The sequence below is a fragment of the Pan troglodytes genome, chromosome 20 (genome assembly GCF_028858775.2).
Source record: "Pan troglodytes isolate AG18354 chromosome 20, NHGRI_mPanTro3-v2.0_pri, whole genome shotgun sequence".
In the NCBI taxonomy this organism is placed as follows: domain Eukaryota; kingdom Metazoa; phylum Chordata; class Mammalia; order Primates; family Hominidae; genus Pan; species Pan troglodytes.
This window is the reverse complement of record NC_072418.2, coordinates 13,863,000-13,883,134: the sequence shown is the minus strand read 5'-3', so window position 1 is coordinate 13,883,134 and position 20,135 is coordinate 13,863,000. Positions and strand designations below refer to the sequence as shown.

The 20,135-nt window shown below is 53.4% G+C and overlaps 1 protein-coding gene across 4 annotated transcripts; it reads left to right on the top strand.

Moving 5' to 3' along the window:
* The first annotated feature begins 2,695 nt into the window (after positions 1 to 2,695).
* SPC24 (SPC24 component of NDC80 kinetochore complex) lies at positions 2,696 to 13,019 on the top strand. Of its 4 annotated transcripts, none has more exons than XM_054674182.2 (5): positions 2,696 to 2,896; positions 9,270 to 9,414; positions 10,389 to 10,493; positions 10,621 to 10,645; positions 12,083 to 13,013. In XM_054674182.2, exons 1-5 carry the CDS (start codon positions 2,737 to 2,739, stop codon positions 12,173 to 12,175), a joined length of 528 nt encoding a protein of 175 aa, XP_054530157.1. In that variant the 5' UTR covers positions 2,696 to 2,736; the 3' UTR covers positions 12,176 to 13,013. The 4 variants fall into 4 exon arrangements, with proteins under 4 accessions (XP_054530157.1, XP_054530158.1, XP_024206937.1 ...); XM_054674183.2 differs by having other exon boundaries at positions 12,234 to 12,457; XM_024351169.3 differs by having other exon boundaries at positions 2,697 to 2,896; positions 10,621 to 10,697; positions 12,092 to 13,019.
* Positions 13,020 to 20,135: the final 7,116 nt, after the last annotated feature.

Below are 20,135 nucleotides of genomic sequence, written 5' to 3'. Positions count from 1 at the left end.
TTTTTCTTTTTTTTTTTTTTTTTGAGACGGAGTTTCCCTTTTGTTGCCCAGGCTGGAGTGCAATGGCGTGATCTCAACTCACCGCAACCTCCGCCTCCCATGTTCAAGCGATTCTCCTGCCTCAGCCTCCCTAGTAGCTGGGATTACAGGCATGCGCCACCACGCCTGGCTAATTTTGTATTTTTAGTAGAGACGGGGTTTCTCCATGTTGGTGAGGCTGGTCTCGAACTCCCGACCTCAGGTGATCCGCCCGCCCTGGCCTCCCACAGTGCTGGGATTACAGGCATGAGCCACTGCGCCCGGCCCAACAACCTGCTTTCAATTCTTTTGGGGCTATACCCAGAAGTGGAATTGCTGATATGGTAATACTATTTTTAATTTTTTGAGGAACTGCCATACTGTTTCCCGCAGCAGCTGCACCATTTTACATTCTCAGCAAGGGTACACAGCATTCCAATTTCTCTACATCTTGGTCAACACTTGTTATTTTCCAGGTTGCTTGGCTGGTTGGTTGGTTTTGGACAGTAGCCATCCTAATGGCTGTGAAGCGGTTCTCGCTTTGCTTTTTTGGAAGGGAGGTGGGTGGGTGGCATTTTTCCACAGGAGCCTTTAGATCTATCAGGCTCGAGTTGCACAATCTTGCCTGGCTTATCTCTGGGACACCTCCTGGCAGCTAATAAGAAAGGGCTATCTTTAGCCACTATGGCTTAGAAAGGTCAGGAACCTGCCAAGGTCACAGGTAAGCTGCAGCATCAGAAAGTGAACCTGAAGTCTTATCCCCTCTTGATTTCACTCTGCCTAATTGTTATTCACTGCCTTTAGGCACAAAGAAGTGAGGTCTATGCCAACATTACACAGCTGGTTCAAGAAGCCATGCTCTCAGGCACCAAAGGGTGACACACACCTGTAGTCCCGGCTACTTGGAAGGTTGAAATGAAAGGATCACCTGAGCCACTGCACTTTAGCCTGGGGGACAGAACAAGACCCCGTCTCAAAAAAAAAAAAAAAAGAAGGAAGAAAAGAAGGCCGGGCACAGTGGCTTACGCCTGTAATCCCAGCACTTTGGGAGGCCGAGGCAGGTGGATCACCTGAGGTCGGGAGTTCAAGACCAGCCTGACCAACATGGAGAAACCCCGTCTCTACTAAAAATACAAAATTAGCTGGGCATGGTGACGCATGCCTGTAATCCCAGCTACTCGGGAGGCTGAGGCAGGAGAATCACTTGAACCTGGGAGGTGGAGGTTGCAGTGAGCTGAGATTGCGCCATTGCACTCCAGCCTGGGCAACAACAGCGAAACTCTGTCTCAAGAGAAAAAAAAAAAAAGAAAGAAAAGAAAAAAAAAATCATAGGAAAGCAATGAGATGTTCTTTAGGTGGTAGCACACATAAAAATGATGCCAGGCCAGGCGCGGTGGCTCACGCCTATAATCTCAGCACTTTGGGAGCCTGAGGCAGGCAGATCACGAGGTCAGGAGTTCAAGACCAACCTGGCCAACATACTGAAACCCCCATCTCTACTATAAATACAAAAAATTAGCCGGGCGCGGTGGCAGGCACCTGTATTCCCAGCTACTCGGGAGGCTGATGCAGGAGAATGCCTTGAACCCAGGAAGCAGGCTGGAATGCCTTGCACTCCAGCCTGGGCAACAGAGTGAGACTCTGTCTTAAAAAAAAAAAAAAAAGAGAGAGAGAAAGAAAAAAAAGATGCCATCTTAACATCTTGTTTCTTGCAGAAATACCAGTGTCTAGCATGGAACCAGCACCTTAGAGTCAGCACTGATCTTTTCTTTGTTTTGTTTTGTTTTGAGACAGGCTAGTCTCAAACTCCAGGGCTCAAGCGATCCTCCTGTCTTAGCCTTCCAAAGAGCTCAGACTTACAGGCGTGAGCCACTGCACCCAGCTACATGCTAGGATTCTATGTATGTTTCATTAAACAACTATATAGCACCTACTGAATAGGAGACACTATCACGCCAGGCTGGGCTCGGTGGCTCACGCCTGTAATCCCAGCACTTTGGGAGGCGGAGGCAGGAGGACTGCTGGAGGCCAGGAGGTCGAAGATGCAATGAGCTATGATTGTGCCACTGCACTTCAGCCTGGGTGACACAGCAATACCTTGTCTCTAAAAAAAAAGTAATAAGAAGAATTCTCACGCCAACGCTGACACAGGCACTAGTATGACCCTCATTTTACTAAGGAGGAAAGTACCGCACAGAGAGGTGAAGTCTGTCCAGGGTAACACAGCTAGTAAGTGGCAACGCTGGGATTCGAACCCAGTAAATCTGGCTGCAGACGCCATTTTGCTATGCAGCCTCTCATAGAATCTACTTATTCTCTATGCTTATTGTGTATCCCACGCACACACTGTAGGATGTAAGTTCCAGGAGAAGCTGCTCGCTGCTTTGCCGTTAGAACCCCGCCCTGCACAGAACAAGCGCTCGACCTATGGAGAAATAAACAGCCGCTTTCTCTCCCGCGCAGGCGCATCGGGAAGGATAACGGAGCCTCCCCCTTCCTGCGCCGATTGGTCATCGCGGATGACTGACGGAGGAGTGGTCGCAGGCGCACCAGGCCAGACCAAAGGCGGCTTAGCCCAGTCTAAGACCCTGTTCCCCATGCCTATTGGCCATTGCTTATGACTGACGTATCAAAAAATCCAATGGAAAGCAAACTCTTCGGGAAGAGGGCGGGCCCCGCGGACAGTCAAATTTGCGCGGGTTGGAGGCTGGCGTAGTCATGGCCGCCTTCCGCGACATAGAGGACGTGAGCCAGGGGCTGCTCAGCCTGCTGGGCGCCAACCGCGCGGAGGCGCAGCAGCGACGGCTGCTGGGGCGCCACGAGCAGGTGGTGGAGCGGCTGCTGGAAACGCAAGACGGTGCCGAGAAGCAGCTGCGAGGTGAGGGTCGGAGCGTGGTCGCGGGCCCACGGGGGACGGGGCCCGGGTGCTGGGAGGGGGCGACCAGGCCCACCTCAAAACCCCTTCTCTCCTGGACTCTCCCATCTCCTGCCCTATGCCCCCTGGGACGGCCCCCTCTGAGCCTTAGTTTCACCATCTGAGAAATCAGCTTTATGACGGCAACCATCCCCCACCCCCCAGGGGTTTAGTGGTAAATATAGGAGTCTGGAGGGGTTGGCCCCTTCTGAGCTCTCCGTGAGCAGGAGCTGGGGGTCTCAGGGTTTGAACTGGGGCTCAGGAGTCAAAGCTCCGGGTTTGAATCCTAGCACCCATCCCCATGTCCGCTGTGAGACTTGAGGTGAGTTTCTTAAATTCTCTGTGCCTGAGCTTCCTTCCCTGTCAAATGGTTGTGACAATAGCCCATCCCTTCTTCCTGAAGGCATTCAGATGTTTTATGGAGCATCTGCTGCTGCCAGGCCCTGGGCTCACCGCAACCTCCACCTCCCGGGTTCAAGCTATTCTCCTGCCTCAGCCTCCTGAGTAGCTGGGATTACAGGCGCTTGCCACCGCACTCGGCTAATTTTTGTATTTTTGGTAGAGACGGGGTTTCACCACGTTGGCCAGGCTGGTCTCAAACTCCTGACCTCAGGTAATCTGCCTGCCTCGGCCTCCCAAAGTACTGGGACTGCAGACGTGAGCCACTCTGCCCGGCCCATCTTCACTATTTTTAACTGCACAGTTCAGTGGCCTTAAGCACATTCACACTGCTGTGCAACCATCAGCACCATCATCCAGCTCCAGAACTTTCTCATCTTTCCAAACTGAAGCTCTGTCCCCATGAAACACTCACTCCCCATCCCCTTCTCAGACCCTGGCACCCACCAGGGTTCTACTTTCTGTCTCAAATTTGACTCCTCTAGGAACCTTACAGAGGAATTGTACAATATCTACCCTTCATAGTGGAATCATACAATATCTACCCTTTTGTGTCTGGCTTATTTCATGGAGCATAATGTCCTCCAGGTTCATCCATGTCATAGCCTGTGTCAGAATTTCCTTTCATTTTGTGTACTTACTGTGAGATAGAGCCTCGCTCCATTACCCCAGCTTGAATGCAGTGGTGTGATCTTGGCTCACTGCAACCTCTGCCTCCCAGACTTAAGTGATCCTCCCACCTCAGCCTCCCAAGTAGCTGAGAACACACTTATGCGCCACCATGCCCGGCTAATGTTTGTATTTTTAGTAGAGATGGGGTTTCACCATGTTGGCTAGGCTGGTCTTAAACTCCCAGCCTCAAGTGATCGCCCACCTCGGCCTCCCAAAGTGCTGGGATGACAGGGGTGAGCCACTACGCCTGGCCAGAATTTCCGTCCATTTTAAAGCTGAGTCATATTCCATGATATAGAAGGATGGACCGCATTGTGTTTATTCATTCATCCATCCATGGGCACTTGGGTTGTATCCACCTTTTGGCTGTGTTGAATAACGCTGCTATGAACACGGGTGCCCAAATATCTCTTCAAGACTGTATTTTTTTTTCCTTGAGACGGAGTCTTGCTCTGTCACCCAGGCTGGAGTGCAGTGGCGCAATCTTGGCTCACTGCAAGCTCCGTCTCCTGGGTTCACGCCATTCTCCTGCCTCAGCCTCCTGAGTAGCTGGGACTACAGGTGCCTGCCACCACGCCCGGCTAATATTTTTATATTTTTTTTTAGTAGAGATGGGGTTTCACTGTGTTAGCCAGGATGGTCTCGATCTCCTGACCTCGTGATCCACACGTCTCGGACTCCCAAAGTGCTGGGATTACAGGCATGAGCCACCGCGCCCGGCCATATTTTCTTCTTTTTTTTTTTTTTCCCAGGACAGTCTTACTCCGTCGCTCAGGCTGGAGTACAGCAGCGTGATCTCTGCTCACTGCGACCTATGCCTCCTGGGTTCAAGCAATTCTCCTGCCTCAGCCTGCCAAGTAGCTGGGATTACAGGCACGTGCCAACACGCCCAGCTAATTTTTGTATTCTTAGTAAAGACGGGGTTTCACCATGTTGGCCAGGCTGGTCTCAAACTCTTGACCTCGTGATCCACCCGCCTCGGTCTCCCAAAGTGCTGGGAATATAGGCATGAGCCACCGCGCCCAGCCCAAGACTCTATTTTCTTTTTTTAATTTTTTTGATATGGAGTCTCGCTCTGTCACCCAGGCTGGAGTGCAGTGGCGTGATCTTGGCTCACTGCGAGCTCCGTCTCCCGGGTTCACACCATTCTGCCTCAGCCTCCCGAGTAGCTGGGACTACAGGCACCTGCCACCACGCCCGGCTAATTTTTTTTTGTATTTTTTTTTGGTAGAGACAGAGTTTCACCGTGTTAGCCAGGATGGTCTCGATCTCCTGACCTTGTGATCCACCTGCCCCGACCTCCCAAAGTGCTGGGATTACAGGCGTGAGCCACCGCGCCCAGCCAAGACTCTATTTTCAGTTCTTTTTTGTATTCAGCCAGAAGCAGATCAAATGGTAATTCAAAGTTTGATTTCTGAGGAACCGCCATACAGTTCTCCCTGACAGCTGCAGTGCCAGGGGTTTCAGATGCCTTATACAGTCACATTTTATGAGGAGGCCTGGGCTGAGCCTTGATTGGCCTATGGAGCCAGTCCACGGGGTGGCTCAGGAACGGTGTTCCTGGCAGCGTGGATTGCAAATGCAAAGGTCAGGAGGTGAGAATGAACTTGGCAAGCAGAAGATGAGCTCAGCAGCCGCCTGACTGCCAGGCCTGGAGAGTGCCCAGGAGGAGTCTGAATATTATCCTGAATGTGATGTCCCAAGCAGGCTCTTCCCTCCTTCCCTCCTCCTTCTTCCACCCCTCCATTAACTCCCCCTCCTTTGATGGCTTGAGAAGAAAGGTGTGACTCAGCCAGCCTGGCTGTTAGCAGAATGGATGAATCTGGGGCCAAGAAAACTGAGAATCAGGATCCAGGGATCCTAGGCTTTGGGTCAAACAGATCCAGTTCACATCCTAGGTTTGGAGCTATGTACCTGTGGGCGAGTCACTGAACTTCTCTGTCTCTGGACCTGTTTTTCATGTCACAGATGTGGGGCAGAGGAGTTAAAGTACACCCTCAGGCTGGGTGTGGTGGCTCACGCCTCTCATCTCAACATTTTGGGAGGCCGAGGTGGGTGAATCACTTGAGGACAGGAGTTAAAGACCAGCCTGGTCAACATGGTGAAACCTGGTCTCTACTAAAATTACAAAAATTAGCTGGCCGTTGTGGCGCATGCCTGTAATCCCAGCTACTCGGGAGGCTGAGACAGGAGAATTGCTTGAACCTGGGAGGTGGAGGCTGCAGTGAGCTGAGGTCACACCACTGTATTCCAGCCTGGATGACAAAGCAAGACTGTCTCAAAAAAATAGGCCAAGCACAGTGGCTCATGCCTGTAATCCCAACACTTTGGGAGGCTGAGGCGAGCAGATCACCTGAGGTCAGGAGTTCAAGACCAGCCTGGCCAACATGGTGAAACCCCATCTCTACTAAAAATAAGAAAATTAGCCAGGCATGGTGGTGCATGCCTGTAATCCCAGCTACTTGGGAGTCTGAGGCAGGAGAATAGCTTGAACCTGGGAAGCAGAGGTTGCAGTGAGCTGAGATCATGCCACTGCACTCCAGCCTGGGCAACAGAGCAAGACTGTCTCAAAAATAATAATAAAAGTTTAAAAAAAAAAAGGCCGGGTGCGGTGGCTCACACCTGTAATCCCAGCACTGTGGGAGGCCAAGGTGGGCGGATCACAAGGTCAGGAATTCTAGACCAGCCTGGCCAACATGGTGAAACCCCGTCGCCGGTAAAAATATAAAAATTAGCCAGGCGTGGTGGTGGGTGCCTGTAATCCCAGCTACTCAGGAGGCTGAGGCAGGAGAATCACTTGAACCTGGGAGGCGGAGGTTGCAGTGAGCTGAGACCGTGCCATTGCACTCCAGCCTGGGTGACAGAGCAAGACTCCATCCCCCCCCCCCAAAAAAAGTATCCCCTCAGCTGTGTGAGAATATGTCAGGTAGGAGCACCTTATAATGAACAGCCATGGGGTAGAGATTACTACTCAGGGAAGAATTCAAGAAGACTTGGTTGTCCTTCGGGAGGGCGGATAGACAGCGGGTGGGAAGGCTGTGTGAGCCAGCCAGAGCCTCAGCTGTCCTAACAGGAAATCAGCAGGCCCCATCCGAACCAGACCCATCAAGAAATAGCAGCATAAGCAAGTTAACTTAGAAATGTGGAGGCCAGTGCCAGAGAAAACAGCTAAAACTTGAAAGTGGCTGCTTCAGAGGGACGGAGAGGCTTGGAGAAGGGTGTGTGCGTGTGTGTTCATGTTTGCAGAACCATATACATGTCATACTCTGATTAAAAATAATGTAAGTTTCTAAAACTTAAACATGGGCCCTTTGGGAAGCATTTTTTTTTTTTTCTTTTTTTGAGACGGAGTCTGGCTCTGTCGCCCAGGCTGGAGTGCAGTGGCGTGATCTTGGCTCACTGCAAGCTCCGCCTCCCAGGTTCACACCATTCTCCTGCTTCAGCTTCCCGAGTAGCTGGGACTACAGGCGCCCTCCGCCACGCCCAGCTAATTTTTTGTATCTTTAGTAGAGACGGGGTTTCACCGTGTTAGCCAGGATAGTCTCGATCTACTGACCTCGTGATCCACCTGCCTCGGCCTCCCAAAGTGCTGGGATTACAGGCATGAGCCACCGCGCCTGGCCTGGGCATTTAATTTGCATTCTCTGAGTTGGCAGGTTTCTAGGAAGGAACAGTAGCCATCTTTGTTTTATTTTGGTTTGCTTTGGGTTTTTGAGAAAGGGTCTCTCTCTGTCACCCAGGCTGGAGTGCAGTGGCACAGTGACAGCGATTATGGCTCACTGCAGCCTCAACCTCCCTGGTTCAGGTGATCCTCCCAAGTAGGTGGGACTACAGGTGCACACCACAATGCCCAGCTATTTTTTTGTGTTTTTAGTAGAGATGGGGTTTTGCCACATAGCCCAGGGTGGTCTCAAACTCCTGTCCAAGTGATCCTTCTGCCTTGGCCTCTCAAAGTGCTGGGATTCCAGGCATGAGCCACTGTGCCCAGCCACCAGTAGCCTTTTTTCTTTTTTTTTTTAAGATGGAGTCTTGCTCTATCGCCCAGACTGGAGTGCAATGGCGCGATGTCGGCTCACCGCAACCTCCGCCTCCCAGGTTCAAGTGATTGTCCCGCCTTGGCCTCCCAAGTAGCTGGGATTACAGGCATGCGCCACCACGCTCAGCTAATTTTGTATTTTTAGTAGAGATGGGGTTTCTCCATGTTGGTCAGGCTGGTCTCGAACTCCCGACCTCAGGTGATCTGCCTGGGCCTCCCAAAGTGCTGGGATTACAGGTATGAGCCACCGCACCTAGCCTTTTTTTTTTTTTTTTTTTTTTGAGATGGAGTTTCCTCAGCCCCCTAGGCTGGAGTACAGTGGCACGATCTCGGCTCACTGCAGCCTCCACCTCCTGGGTTCAAGTGATTCTCCTGTCTCAGCCTCCCAAGTAGCTAGGATTACAGGCACCTGCCACCACACCTGGCTAATTTTTTGTGGTTTTAATATTGACAGGGTTGCCGTGCGCAGTGGCTCACGCCTGTAATCCCAGCACTTTGGGAAGCTGAGGCGGGTGGATCACGAGGTCAGCAGTTTGAGACCAGCCTAACCAACATGGTGAAACCCTGTCCCTACTAAAAATACAAAAAATTAGCTGGGTGTCGTGGCAGGCGCCTGTAATCCCAGTGACTTGGGAGGCTGAGGCAGGAGAATCACTTGAAACTGGAAGGCGGAGGTTGCAGTGAGCCAAGACTGCGCCACTGCACTCTAGCCTGGGCAATAAGAGCAAAACTCTGTCTCAAAAAAAAAAAAAAAAAAAAGACAGGGTTTTACCATGTTGACCAGGCTGGTCTCGAACTCCTGACCTTAGGTGATCTGCCCACTTCGGCCTCCGAAAGTTCTGGGATTACAGGTGTGAACCACCATGCCCAGCCTAATTTTTTTTAGTTTTGTAGAGATGGGATCTCCCTATGTTGCCCAGGCTTGAACTCTTGGCCTCAAGCGATCCTCCCGCCTCAGGCTCCCAAAGTGCTGGGATTACAGGCATGAGCCACCATGCCTGGCCAACTATTTTGTTATATTTTAGGTGTGTGAAGGACGAGGCTTTATTTTTAGTGTATTTAAATGTGTTTTGGTGAAACAGTAGTTGTACAAGTTGCCAGTAGAACTCTCTGGACACAGGGCTGCAAACAAGGGGCATGTTTCTTGCCAGTGGAGGCGGCGAACCACCTTCTCTCTGCTCTCCTTGGGGAAGGACAGACCCTGGGAGCCTGCTTCTCTCCACCCTGCAGAGATCCTCACCATGGAGAAGGAAGTGGCCCAGAGCCTTCTCAATGCAAAGGAGCAGGTGCACCAGGGAGGCGTGGAGCTGCAGCAGCTGGAAGCCGGGCTTCAGGAGGCTGGGGAGGAGGACACCCGTCTGAAGGCCAGCCTCCTATATCCTTTTCTGCTAGGGGATCAGCCTTGCTAGAAAACACGCATAGGGCCAGGCGCAGTGGCTCACGCCTGTAATCCCAGCACTTTGGGAAGCCCAGGTGGGAGGATCACTTGAGCCCAGGAGTTGGAGACCAGCCTGGACAACAGAGACCCCATCTCTACAAAAATAAAAAAATTAGGTCAGGTGCAGTGGCTCACGCCTGTAATCCTAGCACTTTGGGAGGCCGAGGCAGGTGGATCACGAGGTCAGGAGATCGAGACCATCCTGGCTAACACAGTGAAACCCCGTCTCTACTAAAAATACAAAAAAAAATTAGCCGGGCGTGGTCCCAGCAGGAGAATGGCGTGAGCCCAGGAGGCGGAGCTTGCAGTGTGCCGAGATCATGCCACTGCACTCCAGCCTGGGCAACAGAACAAGACTCTGTCTCAATCAATCAATCAATCAATAAGCTGGGCATGGTGGTACACGCCTGTAGTCTCAGCTACTTGGGAGGCCGAGGTGGGAGGATTACTTGGGCCTGGGAGATTGAGGCTACACTCCAGAATAGGTGAAAGAGCACCCTGTCTCAAAAAAAAAAAGAAAAGACCAGGCACGGTGGCCCACACCTGTAATCCCAGCACTTTGGGAGGCCGAAGCAGACAGATCACTTGAGGTCAGGAGTTTGAGACCAGCCTGGCCAATATGGTGAAACCCTGTCTCTACTAAAAATACAAAAATTAGCAGGGCATGGTGGTGTGTGCTTGTAATCCCAGCTACTCGGGAGGCAGGGGCTCCAGAATCACTTCAACCTGGGAGGCAGAGGTTGCAGTGAGCTGAGATCGTGCCACTGCACTCCAGCCTGGGTGACAAAGCAAAACTCTGACTCAAAGAAGAGAGTGTGCGTAAATAGAGCCAAGACCCTGGGCCTCCCAGCTGCAGTTAGCGCAGGGGCAGCCCTCTCTCGAAAGCCGGGGTCCTTAACGACCTGCCCTACTCAGCTCACCAGAGAGCTGGAAGAGCTCAAGGAGATTGAGGCGGATCTGGAGCGACAGGAGAAGGAGGTCGACGAGGACACGACAGTCACAATCCCCTCGGCCGTGTAGGTTCTGCCAAAACGTGTGCCTGCCTGTGCCTCCTTGTGCAGTCCGGCTCTTGGTTGAAGTTGGTGCTGGGTAACTTTCTTTCTTTCTTTTTTTTTTTTTTTTTTTTTTGGTCTTCCTGTACAGGTACGTGGCTCAACTTTACCACCAAGTCAGTAAAATTGAGTGGGATTATGAGTGTGAGCCAGGGATGGTCAAAGGCAGTATCCTTTTTGGGGAGCCATTTTAACCCTTGTGCACTGTAGGTAGGGACGTAAAATGGTGCATAGCAGGACCCTGTAAAAATTAGCCGGGTGTGGTGGCGTGCATCTGTTGTCCCAGCTACCTGGGAGGCTGAGGTGGGAGGATCACTTGAGGCCAGGAGTTTGAGACCAGCCTGGGTATCAGTGAGACCCCACGTCTATAATAAATATAGTAAAGTATAGCAGGCCAAGCGTGGTGCCTCACGCCTGTAATCCCAGCACTTTGGGAGGCCGAGGTGGGCAGAAGACCTGAGGCCAGGCATGGTGGCATATGCCTGTAGTCCCAGCTACTCAGGAGGCTAAGGCATGAGAATCACTTAACCACTGGAGGCGGAGGTTGCAATGAGCCGAGATTGCACCACTGTACTCCAGCCTGGCCTACAGAATGAAACTTTGTCTCAAAAAAAAAAGTAAAGGCAGTATCCTTTTCCCCGTGGGGTTGTGTGAGGGGCTGTGTGTCCCAGGCTTTCCTTAAATCTGTGCCTCAGTCCATCATGGCCCCAGTGTGGCCCAGCCCATCCACCTGGACAGCACCCAGCTCTCCAGGAAATTCATCAGCGACTACCTCTGGAGTCTGGTGGACACCGAGTGGTAGCCAGGAGCCTCGTGGCTGCGTCTTGCACCCAGCGGGCATCTGCCGTGGTCAGATCCATTTCAAATGAAATGTGGGGACATAGATCTTTTTTTTTTTTTTTTGAGACAGAGTTTCACTCTTGTTGCCCAGGCTGGAGTGCAATGGCACAATCTCAGCTCACAGCAACCTCTGCCTCCCAGGTTCAAGCGATTCTCCTGCCTCAGCCTCCAAAGTAGCTGGGATTCCAGGCATGCGCCACCACACCCAGCTAATTTTTTGTATTTGGTAGAGATGGAGTTTCACCGTGGTGGTCAGGCTGGTCTTGAACTCCTGACCTCAGGTGATCCACCCGCCCGCCTTGGCCTCCCAAAGTGCTAGGATTCCAGGCGTGAGCCATCGTGCCCAGCTAGACGTCTTTTTTTTTTTTTTTTTTTTTTTGAGACGGAGTCTCGCTCTGTCGCCCAGGCTGGAGTGCAGTGGCGCGATCTCAGCTCACTGCAAGCTCCGCCTCCTCCCGGGTTCACGCCATTCTCCTGCCTCAGCCTCCTGAGTAGCTGGGACTACAGGCACCTGCCACCACGCCCAGCTAATTTTTTGTATTTTTAGTAGAGACGGGGTTTCACCATGTTAGACAGGATGGTCTCGATCTCCTGAGTTTGTGATCCGCCCGCCTCGGCCTCCCAAAGTGCTGGGATTACATGCGTGAGTCACCGCGCCTGGCCTTTTTTTTTTTTTTTTACTGGATTTCTTTTTCTCCTGATTTCGGCCTTAGCTCCTAGAGTGGCCTCAGCTAGGTAACCAACGGGAGTCGACTTATCTATGCCAGGCCTGCAGTTTCACATCTGTGATGGGATGGGACAAATGACACCGTGGTATTCGATGACAGCTCCCAGGTATTTCAAGGTTGGCCCTTACTCATTCAGGGGGTATGTTTGAGTGCCACGGTGTGCCCAGACTCTGCTAGGCACCAGAGAGACAAGATACGAGTGACGTGGTTCTCCTCCCACTGCTGACGGAGGAATCAACACAAAAGCAGACAACACTCTAGAACTGGAGAGAGGTCCAGATTGCGACAGGAGCCACACCAGAGTGTGCAGGCTTCATGGAGGACAGAAGCGACTTTTGTGCTGGGACTTAAAAAGATAAGGAGGCCAGGTGTGGTGGCTCATGCCTGCAATCCCAGCACTGTAGAAGGCAGAGGCTGGCAGATCACTTGAGCCCAGGAGTTGGAGACCAGCCCGGGGAACATGGCAAGACCCCATCTCTACAAAAAAATTAAAAAATTTGGCCTGGTGTGGTGGCTCATGCCTGTGATCCTAGCACTTTGGGAGTTAAAATACAACACTTCCCAGCTGCCCTTATAGTTAAGGTCTGGCCAGTGAAATGTATGTGGAAATGTTACATGACACTTCTAGAAGGATTCTTAAAAGACAAATACACCCTTTCTTCCCCCTTCCTATTTCCTGGAATGTGGGTGTGATGGTTGGAGCCCTGGCAGCCATACTGCCACATGTACAGACGAGTGCCGTCCTTTAGGGATGACAGGAGCCTGGTTCCCTGATGATGGCAGAGCCAGATATCAGCACAGATTTATTTAAATGGGAGAGAGAAGGGGAGAACCAATCTCAACTTCTACCTTGTGTAAGCTGCTGGTTTTGGGGGTTTTCTATGACAGATACCAAAATAAACCCTAACTGATTGAACATGTACTCCAGTCCAGGGCCGGCCAATCAATGTGTTCATCATTCTCCCATCCTCGGTGTTTTGGGTACCACTAAGGAAAAGAGGTGTGCACACCACCTGCCTGCCTGAGGGAGGAGAGAGGGAGGTTGGGTCCCACTGACACAGTTGTCCCCGGATACAGCTTTGCCCTTGAATGTGTTAGTTCCGTGAACTTGGGCTTGGGTTTCATCATGTCCCTTTCCACGACTGAACTTAAGTGCAGTTCTTAATCAGAGAGGGGCGTTTTTAGGCAGAGGGAACAGTAAGCTTTAACAGCGTCTGGTGGTGCTTGCCTGTAGTCCCAGCTACTCGGGAGACTGAGGCAGGAGGATCACTTGAGCCTGGGAGGTTGAGGCTGCAGTGAGCCATGGTAGTGTCACTGCACTCCAGCCTGGGTGACAGAATGAGACCCTGTCTTAGAAAGGGGCCAGCTGTTGTGGCTCATGCCTGTAATCCCAGCACTTTGGGAGGCCTAGGCGGGCAAATCACTTGAGTCCAGGAATTTGAGACCAGCCTGGGCAACATTGGGAAACCCCATCTCTACTAAGAAAAAAATAAATTAGCCGGGCATGGTGGTGCCTGCCTGTATCCCCTGCTACTTCGGGGCCTGAAGTGGGAGGATCGCTTGAGCCCAGGAAGTTGCCGTGGTGAGCTACGACTGTGCCACGTCACTCCAGCCTAGGTGACGAAGTGAGACCCTGTGTCAACAACAACAAAAAAAGGGGGCCGGGCGCAGTGGCTCATGCCTGTAATCCCAACACTTAGGGAGGCTGAGGTGGGTGGATCACAAGGTCTGGAGATCGAAACCAGGCTAACACGGTGAAACCCCATCTCTACTAAAAATACAAAAAGTTAGCCGGGCATGATGGTGGGCACCTGTAGTCCCAGCTACTCAGGAGGCTGAGTGAGGCAGGAGAATGGCGTGAACGCAGGCGGCAGAGTTCACAGTGAGCCGAGATCGAGCCACTGCACTCCAGCCTGGGCGACAGAGCGAGACTGTCTCAAAAAAAAAAGAAGAGACCAGGCATGGTGGCTCATGTCTGTAGTACCAGCAACTTTGGGAGGCCAAGGCAGGTGGGTCACCTGACATCAGGAGTTCAAGACCAGTCTGGCCAACATGGTGAAACCCCATCTCTACTAAATACACAAGTTAGCCAGGCATGGTGGCGGGCACCTGTAATCCCAGCTACTCTGGAGGCTGTGGCAGGAGACTTGAACCCAGGAGGTGGAGGTTGCAGTGAGCCGAGATCATGCCATTCCACTCCAGCTTGGACAAGAGTGAAACTCCGTCTCAGAAACAAAATTTTTTTAAAGGGATTTTTGAGTCTAGCCCTGAAATGTCAGAAGTCTCAGTCCATTCAGCTTGCAAAGCCTCTAAGAACGGCGGGCCTGGGTTTAGATGTGCAGTTAACTGTTCCTAGATGCCCTTGGGGCTGTTTTAATTTTCCAAGTTGGTGGGTTTTCTCTCTTTTTTCTTTTTTGAGATAGAGTCTAACTCTGTCACCGAGGCTGGAGTGCACTGGCATGATCTCGGCTCACTGCAGCCTCAACCTCCTGGGCTCAAGCAAACTTCCCACCTCAGCCTCCCAAGCAGCTGGGACTACAGGTGCATGCCACCGTGCCCAGGTAATTTTTGTACTTTTCGTAGAAATGGGATCTTGCTATGTTACCCAGGCTGGTCTCAAACTCCTGGGCTCAAGCGATCCTCCCACTTCGGCCTCCCAAAGCGCTGGGATTATAGGCATGAGCGACAGCGCCCGGCCGGTTCTTTTATGTGACCTGAATTGGGAGCAGAGTCCTCTATTTGCATCCCTGACCCCCAAAGATCTGAAGACCTGAAGCAGAACAGGGCTTTTCCACCTCAGCTCTAGTGACATTGGGCCAGGCCGTTCTGTGTGTTGGGGGCTGTCCTGGGTGTAGTAGAACAGTTAGCGTCATCCCTGGCCTCCACCCACCAAATGCCAGCAGCTCCCCCTCAGCCTTAACAACAGGAAATGTCTCCAGCTGTTGCCAGTGTCCCTTCGGGGAGGAAGTCACACACACAAAGCCTCTCGCCTGCCTTGAAGCCTCAGGCAGGGAGCAGTTTGCAAGTCAGGTGTCAGCGCCAGGGTTGGCTAAGCGCTGCTGTCACCTTGGCGGTCATTCCTTTCCCGCACACGGGACAGGATGCCTCCACTGGCCAGTTCACTGGGGCAACTGTGGGCGCCAGGAGTGGAGTGGGCCCAGCCTACGCATGGCTGAGCGTCCTGGGATGGGGGGATGGGCACGTCTCCCTCTCGTCCTGCAAACTGCAGCTCTGAATGCCCTGGAGAGAAAGCAGGCATGGGGCAGGGGTGCCGCTGTGACAAGGGTTCTGGGAGCCCAAGCTTATCTGTACCCCTGACCCAGGGCCCGTGCCCCCCCCCAACCCTGGGGTTGGCGCTCCCTCCCCACAGGAATGACCTGGCTTTGTTCCCGGAGGGGGCCAAGGAGCCATTGCCCTGCCCTGTCACTCCACATCCCCTCCACCCCAGCAACCTGGGCCTCAGTTTCCCCAAGGAAGAGACGGTCCCATCAGGCGGCCTGTGCCAGGGCTCAGAGAGGCCCTGTGCCCACCGCCCACATCCCCATCTTCGTCCCCCCCAGGCAGGTCCAGGGTCCCCTCTATGGGGAGAGCGAGTGGGAGAGGAACGCGGCCTGGTGGGGGCCCAGCAGGCGGGTTCCGGGAGGTGCCTGATCTCCGGGGCTGGGAGAGGCCCCACTCCACATGCCTGGCCCCTGACTCACTGCCCAGCACTGGCTGGATGCCCAGGACAGCCTGAGGCCGGTGGCCTCCAGCCCCGCCCCCATCCCACCCCCGCCCCCGTTTGTTCTCCCTCTGAGAGCTGTGCCTTCAGCCACCGGCTCTTTCCTGAATGATGGAGGCCGGCCAGAGGCTTGCTGATGGCTCAGCCCAGCCCTGCTGAGGTGGGAGTAAGGTTTCAGGCACCAGGACACAGGGTTCCCCACTAGTCCCTGCAGCACTGAGGCTCAGCCCCAGGACCATCCATTTTACAGATGGGGAAACTGAGGCACACAGGACAAGGACCACCCTGGAGTCTGAACTTCAGCATTGAAGCCCCCAAGCCCTCCCTAGGGGCAGGGTGATCTCACTCAGGACCAGGGGCAGCGTGTGTATATCAGTAGCCCCTGGAGGATTATGCTGGCTTCTCAGATGGGAAGCAGCCCCTTTGAGGAGTCCACCCTGTGTCCGAAGCCACCCAGGTGAGAAGGGGCCAAGCCAGGGTGGGCACCCACACCTGCACCTGCTCGAGCTCCAGAGGGCAGCAGTGGGGCAGCCTGAAGCTCTAGCCACTTAGTCATTATGGCAAGAGGTGTGCAGGTCATGAATTCACACCATGGCCAGCCCCCTGCTCATAACTGGTGTTTCTGGGGACGGGAGCCCAGGGGCTATGGAGTCTCGAGGTTGAACCCTTCCTCGGGCCCTAGTGCTCCCTGGGCGGCTTCTCCTGAGGACTAGACTTGGGTACCTTTCCCCAGGACTCCTCAGGCCCTGGCAGGGATAAAGTGCATCCTCAGGCCAGTAGTGGGGGCCACCTAGAGGGGCAGGCAGCTGGGAGCAGCTTGGGATGGCTGAGCCATTTTTTTTTTTTTTTTTTTTTTTTTAGAGACAGGGTCTCACTCTGTTGCCTAGGCTGGAGTGCAGTGGCGCGATCACAGCCTCACTGCAGCCTCGAATTCATCAGCTCAAACAGTCCTTCTGCCTCAGCCTCCTGAGTAGCTGGGGTCAAGCCTTTCATGCAACCCTCCTCCGGCCTGGCATTCAGTGCCCCTTCCCTGATAGTTCTGGACTAAGAGGTGGTCAAAGTTCTTCCCAGTTTACGGTTAAAAGAAACAGATTGCAGCCAGGCGCAGTGGCTCACCCCTGTAATCCCAGCACTTTGGCAGGCTGAGGCAAGCAGATCACGAGGTCAGGAGTTCCAGACCAGCCTGGCCAAGATGGTGAAACCCCCGTCTCTACTAAAAATACAAAAATTAGCTGGGCACGGTGGTGGGCACCTGTAATCCCAGCTACTTGGGAGGCTGAGGCAGGAGAATCGCTTGAACCCGTGAGGCGGAGGTTGCAGTGAGCCGAGATCACGCCACTGCACTCTAGCCTGGGTGACAGAGCAAGACTGTCTCAAAAAAAAAAAAAAAAGAAAGAAAGAAAGGAAAAGAAAAGAAACAGATCGCAATGGGGCTTGCCTGTGCATGGGAAGTAAGTTTTCAAGGCTGGATTTGAACCCATGGTTGTCGGATCTGAAGTCTCAGTCTCCCTTCTAGGCTGGACAGGATGGGAGAGGCCAGGTAGACCAGTTTTGTGTCATTGGCATGACAGTGTTTGGGTTCCGGAGGGGACCCCCCTGAGGTCTGGGACTACAGTCTCCAGGCAACTCATCTAGGAATGTGGGCCACCCTTGTCCACTCTCGTGGTGGCCCCACAACCTCCAGTGGCCTCCTTTTTTTTTTTTTTTTTTGAGATGGAGTCTTGCTCTGTCACCCAGGCTGCAGTGCAATGATGCGATCGCGGCTCACTGCAACTTCTGATTCCCGGGTTCAAGTGATTCTCTTCCCTCAGCCTCCCAAGTAGCTAGGACTACAGGCACCTGCCATCACGCCCCGCTAATTTTTGTATTTTTTGTTTTGTTTTGTTTTTTTGAGACGGAGTCTCACACTCTCACCTGGGCTGGAGTGCAGTGGCACCATCTCGGCTCACTGCAAGCTCTGCCTCCTGGGTTTACACCATTCTCCTGCCTCAGCCTCCTGAGTAGCTGGGACTACAGGCTCCTGCCACCATGCCTGGCTAATTTTTTGTATTTTTAATAGAGACGGGGTTTCACCGTATTAGCCAGGATGGTCTCGATCTCCTGACCTTCTGATCTGCCGCCTCAGCCTCCCAAAGTGCTGGGATTACAGGCATGAGCCACCACGCCTGGCTAATTTTTGTATTTTTAGTAAAGACGGGATTTCGCCATGTTGGCCAGACTGGTCTGGAACTCCTGACCTTAGGTGATCCACCCACCTCGGCCTCCCAAAGTGCTGGGATTACAGCCAGTGCACCTGGCTGGCCTCCCATATTTACTTAGAAACGTGGACTGGGCCAGGTGCTGTGGCTCACGCCTGTAATCCCAGCACTTTGGGAGGCCAAGGCAGGAAGATTGCTTGAACCGAGGAGTTCAAGACCAGCCTGGACAACACAGTGAGACTCCTGTTTCTACAAAAAAAACCTAAAAAATTAGCCAGGCATGGTGGCGTGCACTCGTAGTCCTGGCTACTTGAGAGGCTGAGGTGGGAGGATTGCCTCAACCCTGGGAGGTCAAGGCTGCAGTGAGCTAGGATTGCACCACTGCGCTCCAGCCTGGGTGACAAAGCAAGACCCTGTCTCAAAAAAAAAAGAGGGGGGGGCGGGGGAAGAAAGAATGAAGGAAGGAAGGAAGGGGAAGGGAAGGGAAGGAAGGAAGAAAGGAAGGAAGGAAAAGGAGAAAGAGGAGAGGGAGAGGAGAAGCCGGTGTGGTGGCTCACGCCTGTAATCCCAACGCTTCTGGAGGCCGAGGCGGGCAGATTGCTTGAGGTCAGGAGTTCAAGACCAGCTCGGCCAACATGGTGAAACCCTATCTTTACTAAAAACACAAAAACTAGCCAGGCGTGGTGGTGCGTGCCTGTAATCCCAGCTACTCAGGAGGCTAAGAGAATCGTTTGAACCCAGGAGGTGGTGGTTGCCTTGAGCTGAGATCGCACCACTGCACTCCAGCCTGGGCGACAGAGCGAGACTCCGTCTCAAAAAAAAAAGAGAGAGAAACACAGGAAGAAAGAAGGAAGGAAGGGAGGGAGGGAGGAAGGAAGGAGAGAGAGAAAGGAAATGAAGGAAGAAAAGAAAAGAGAAATGAGTACTGTAAGCCTGTGGCCCGTCAGACCCTCCTTCATGGAGCCACACCCCAGTGGAGGCCACTGTGTCAGTTTTTCTGTAGATGGGTGGCAGAGCCAGGGCTTTAATCCGAGCTGAGTGTGTTCAGAGCTTGTGCTCTTAATCCTGACCCACAAATGAACGCTGTGGGGTGGTGGGGGATGACGCTCTGTGGCTCTGTGGGAGGCCCAGGGAGGAGGTGTCATTTGTCCCAGACTTGAGCCCCCAGGGGATAAAGGTGTGGAGACTGTGAGCCAGGCAGGGGAAACGGCAAGGCTGGCATGGAGGAGACCAAGGGGGATGGCAGGAGGGCAGGGGTCCTTGATCACGCCAGGCCTGCAGTCCACAGGGCAATGTGGGGAGGATTTTCCAATTCCAAGACAAGCCCCAGCTCTGGGAGAAGGGAACCTGACATGGCCCCTTGACACAGTGGCCCCGCCTGTCTAGGTGGCTGATGTCACTATTTACTCCCAAGCTCCCCGCTCCCCATCCCAGGAACAGCCCCAGAGCAGCCCGGCCCAGGGGAGGGACGGCTCCGGATGGAGCAGAAAGTTGCCAGGAAACCCCAGCGGCCATGCTCAGTGGGGTGATGGGGACCAGGGACTCCCACTCAGAACCCTCCGTGGCTTTTTTATTCCTTCATCATCACGGAAAATCACTGCCTGCAAGGGAGGAGGGTGCTGACCCCAGACTGGGGAGCGGGGAGGGGATTAGGCCAGGGCCAGCTGCAGGGCAGGGCAGCCTGCACCCCTCTCCCCACCTCCCTCCGGCAGCCACGGCTCAGCCCAGAGGCTCCAGGCTGACTCACTGCAGACAGCTGTGGTCTGGGATGCCTCGGGCTGCTGGAAGGGGAACGGCCTGGGGACAGGAGAAGGGGAGGGACAGCAGGGGACACTAGTTGTGGGTGTCAGACTTGCTGGGAGTGGGACAAATTCCTCCCACCTTCCACCCTGTCCTGGCCAGAGCTGTTGAGCCTGCGGAGACAGGACAGGACCACCAGCCTGCAGGGGTGGCGTTCCCCAAGCTGCAGGCTGCCCCCAGCCCTGCAGGACAAGTGGGTGGGTGGGTGCTGAGCCTATAGACCAGGGAGCCAGCAGCGCATTTTACCAGGGCCCCGTTCTGAGCCAGAGAACTGGAACCGGCGAGGATCAGAATCCAGCCACAGTGACCTGAGCCTCCT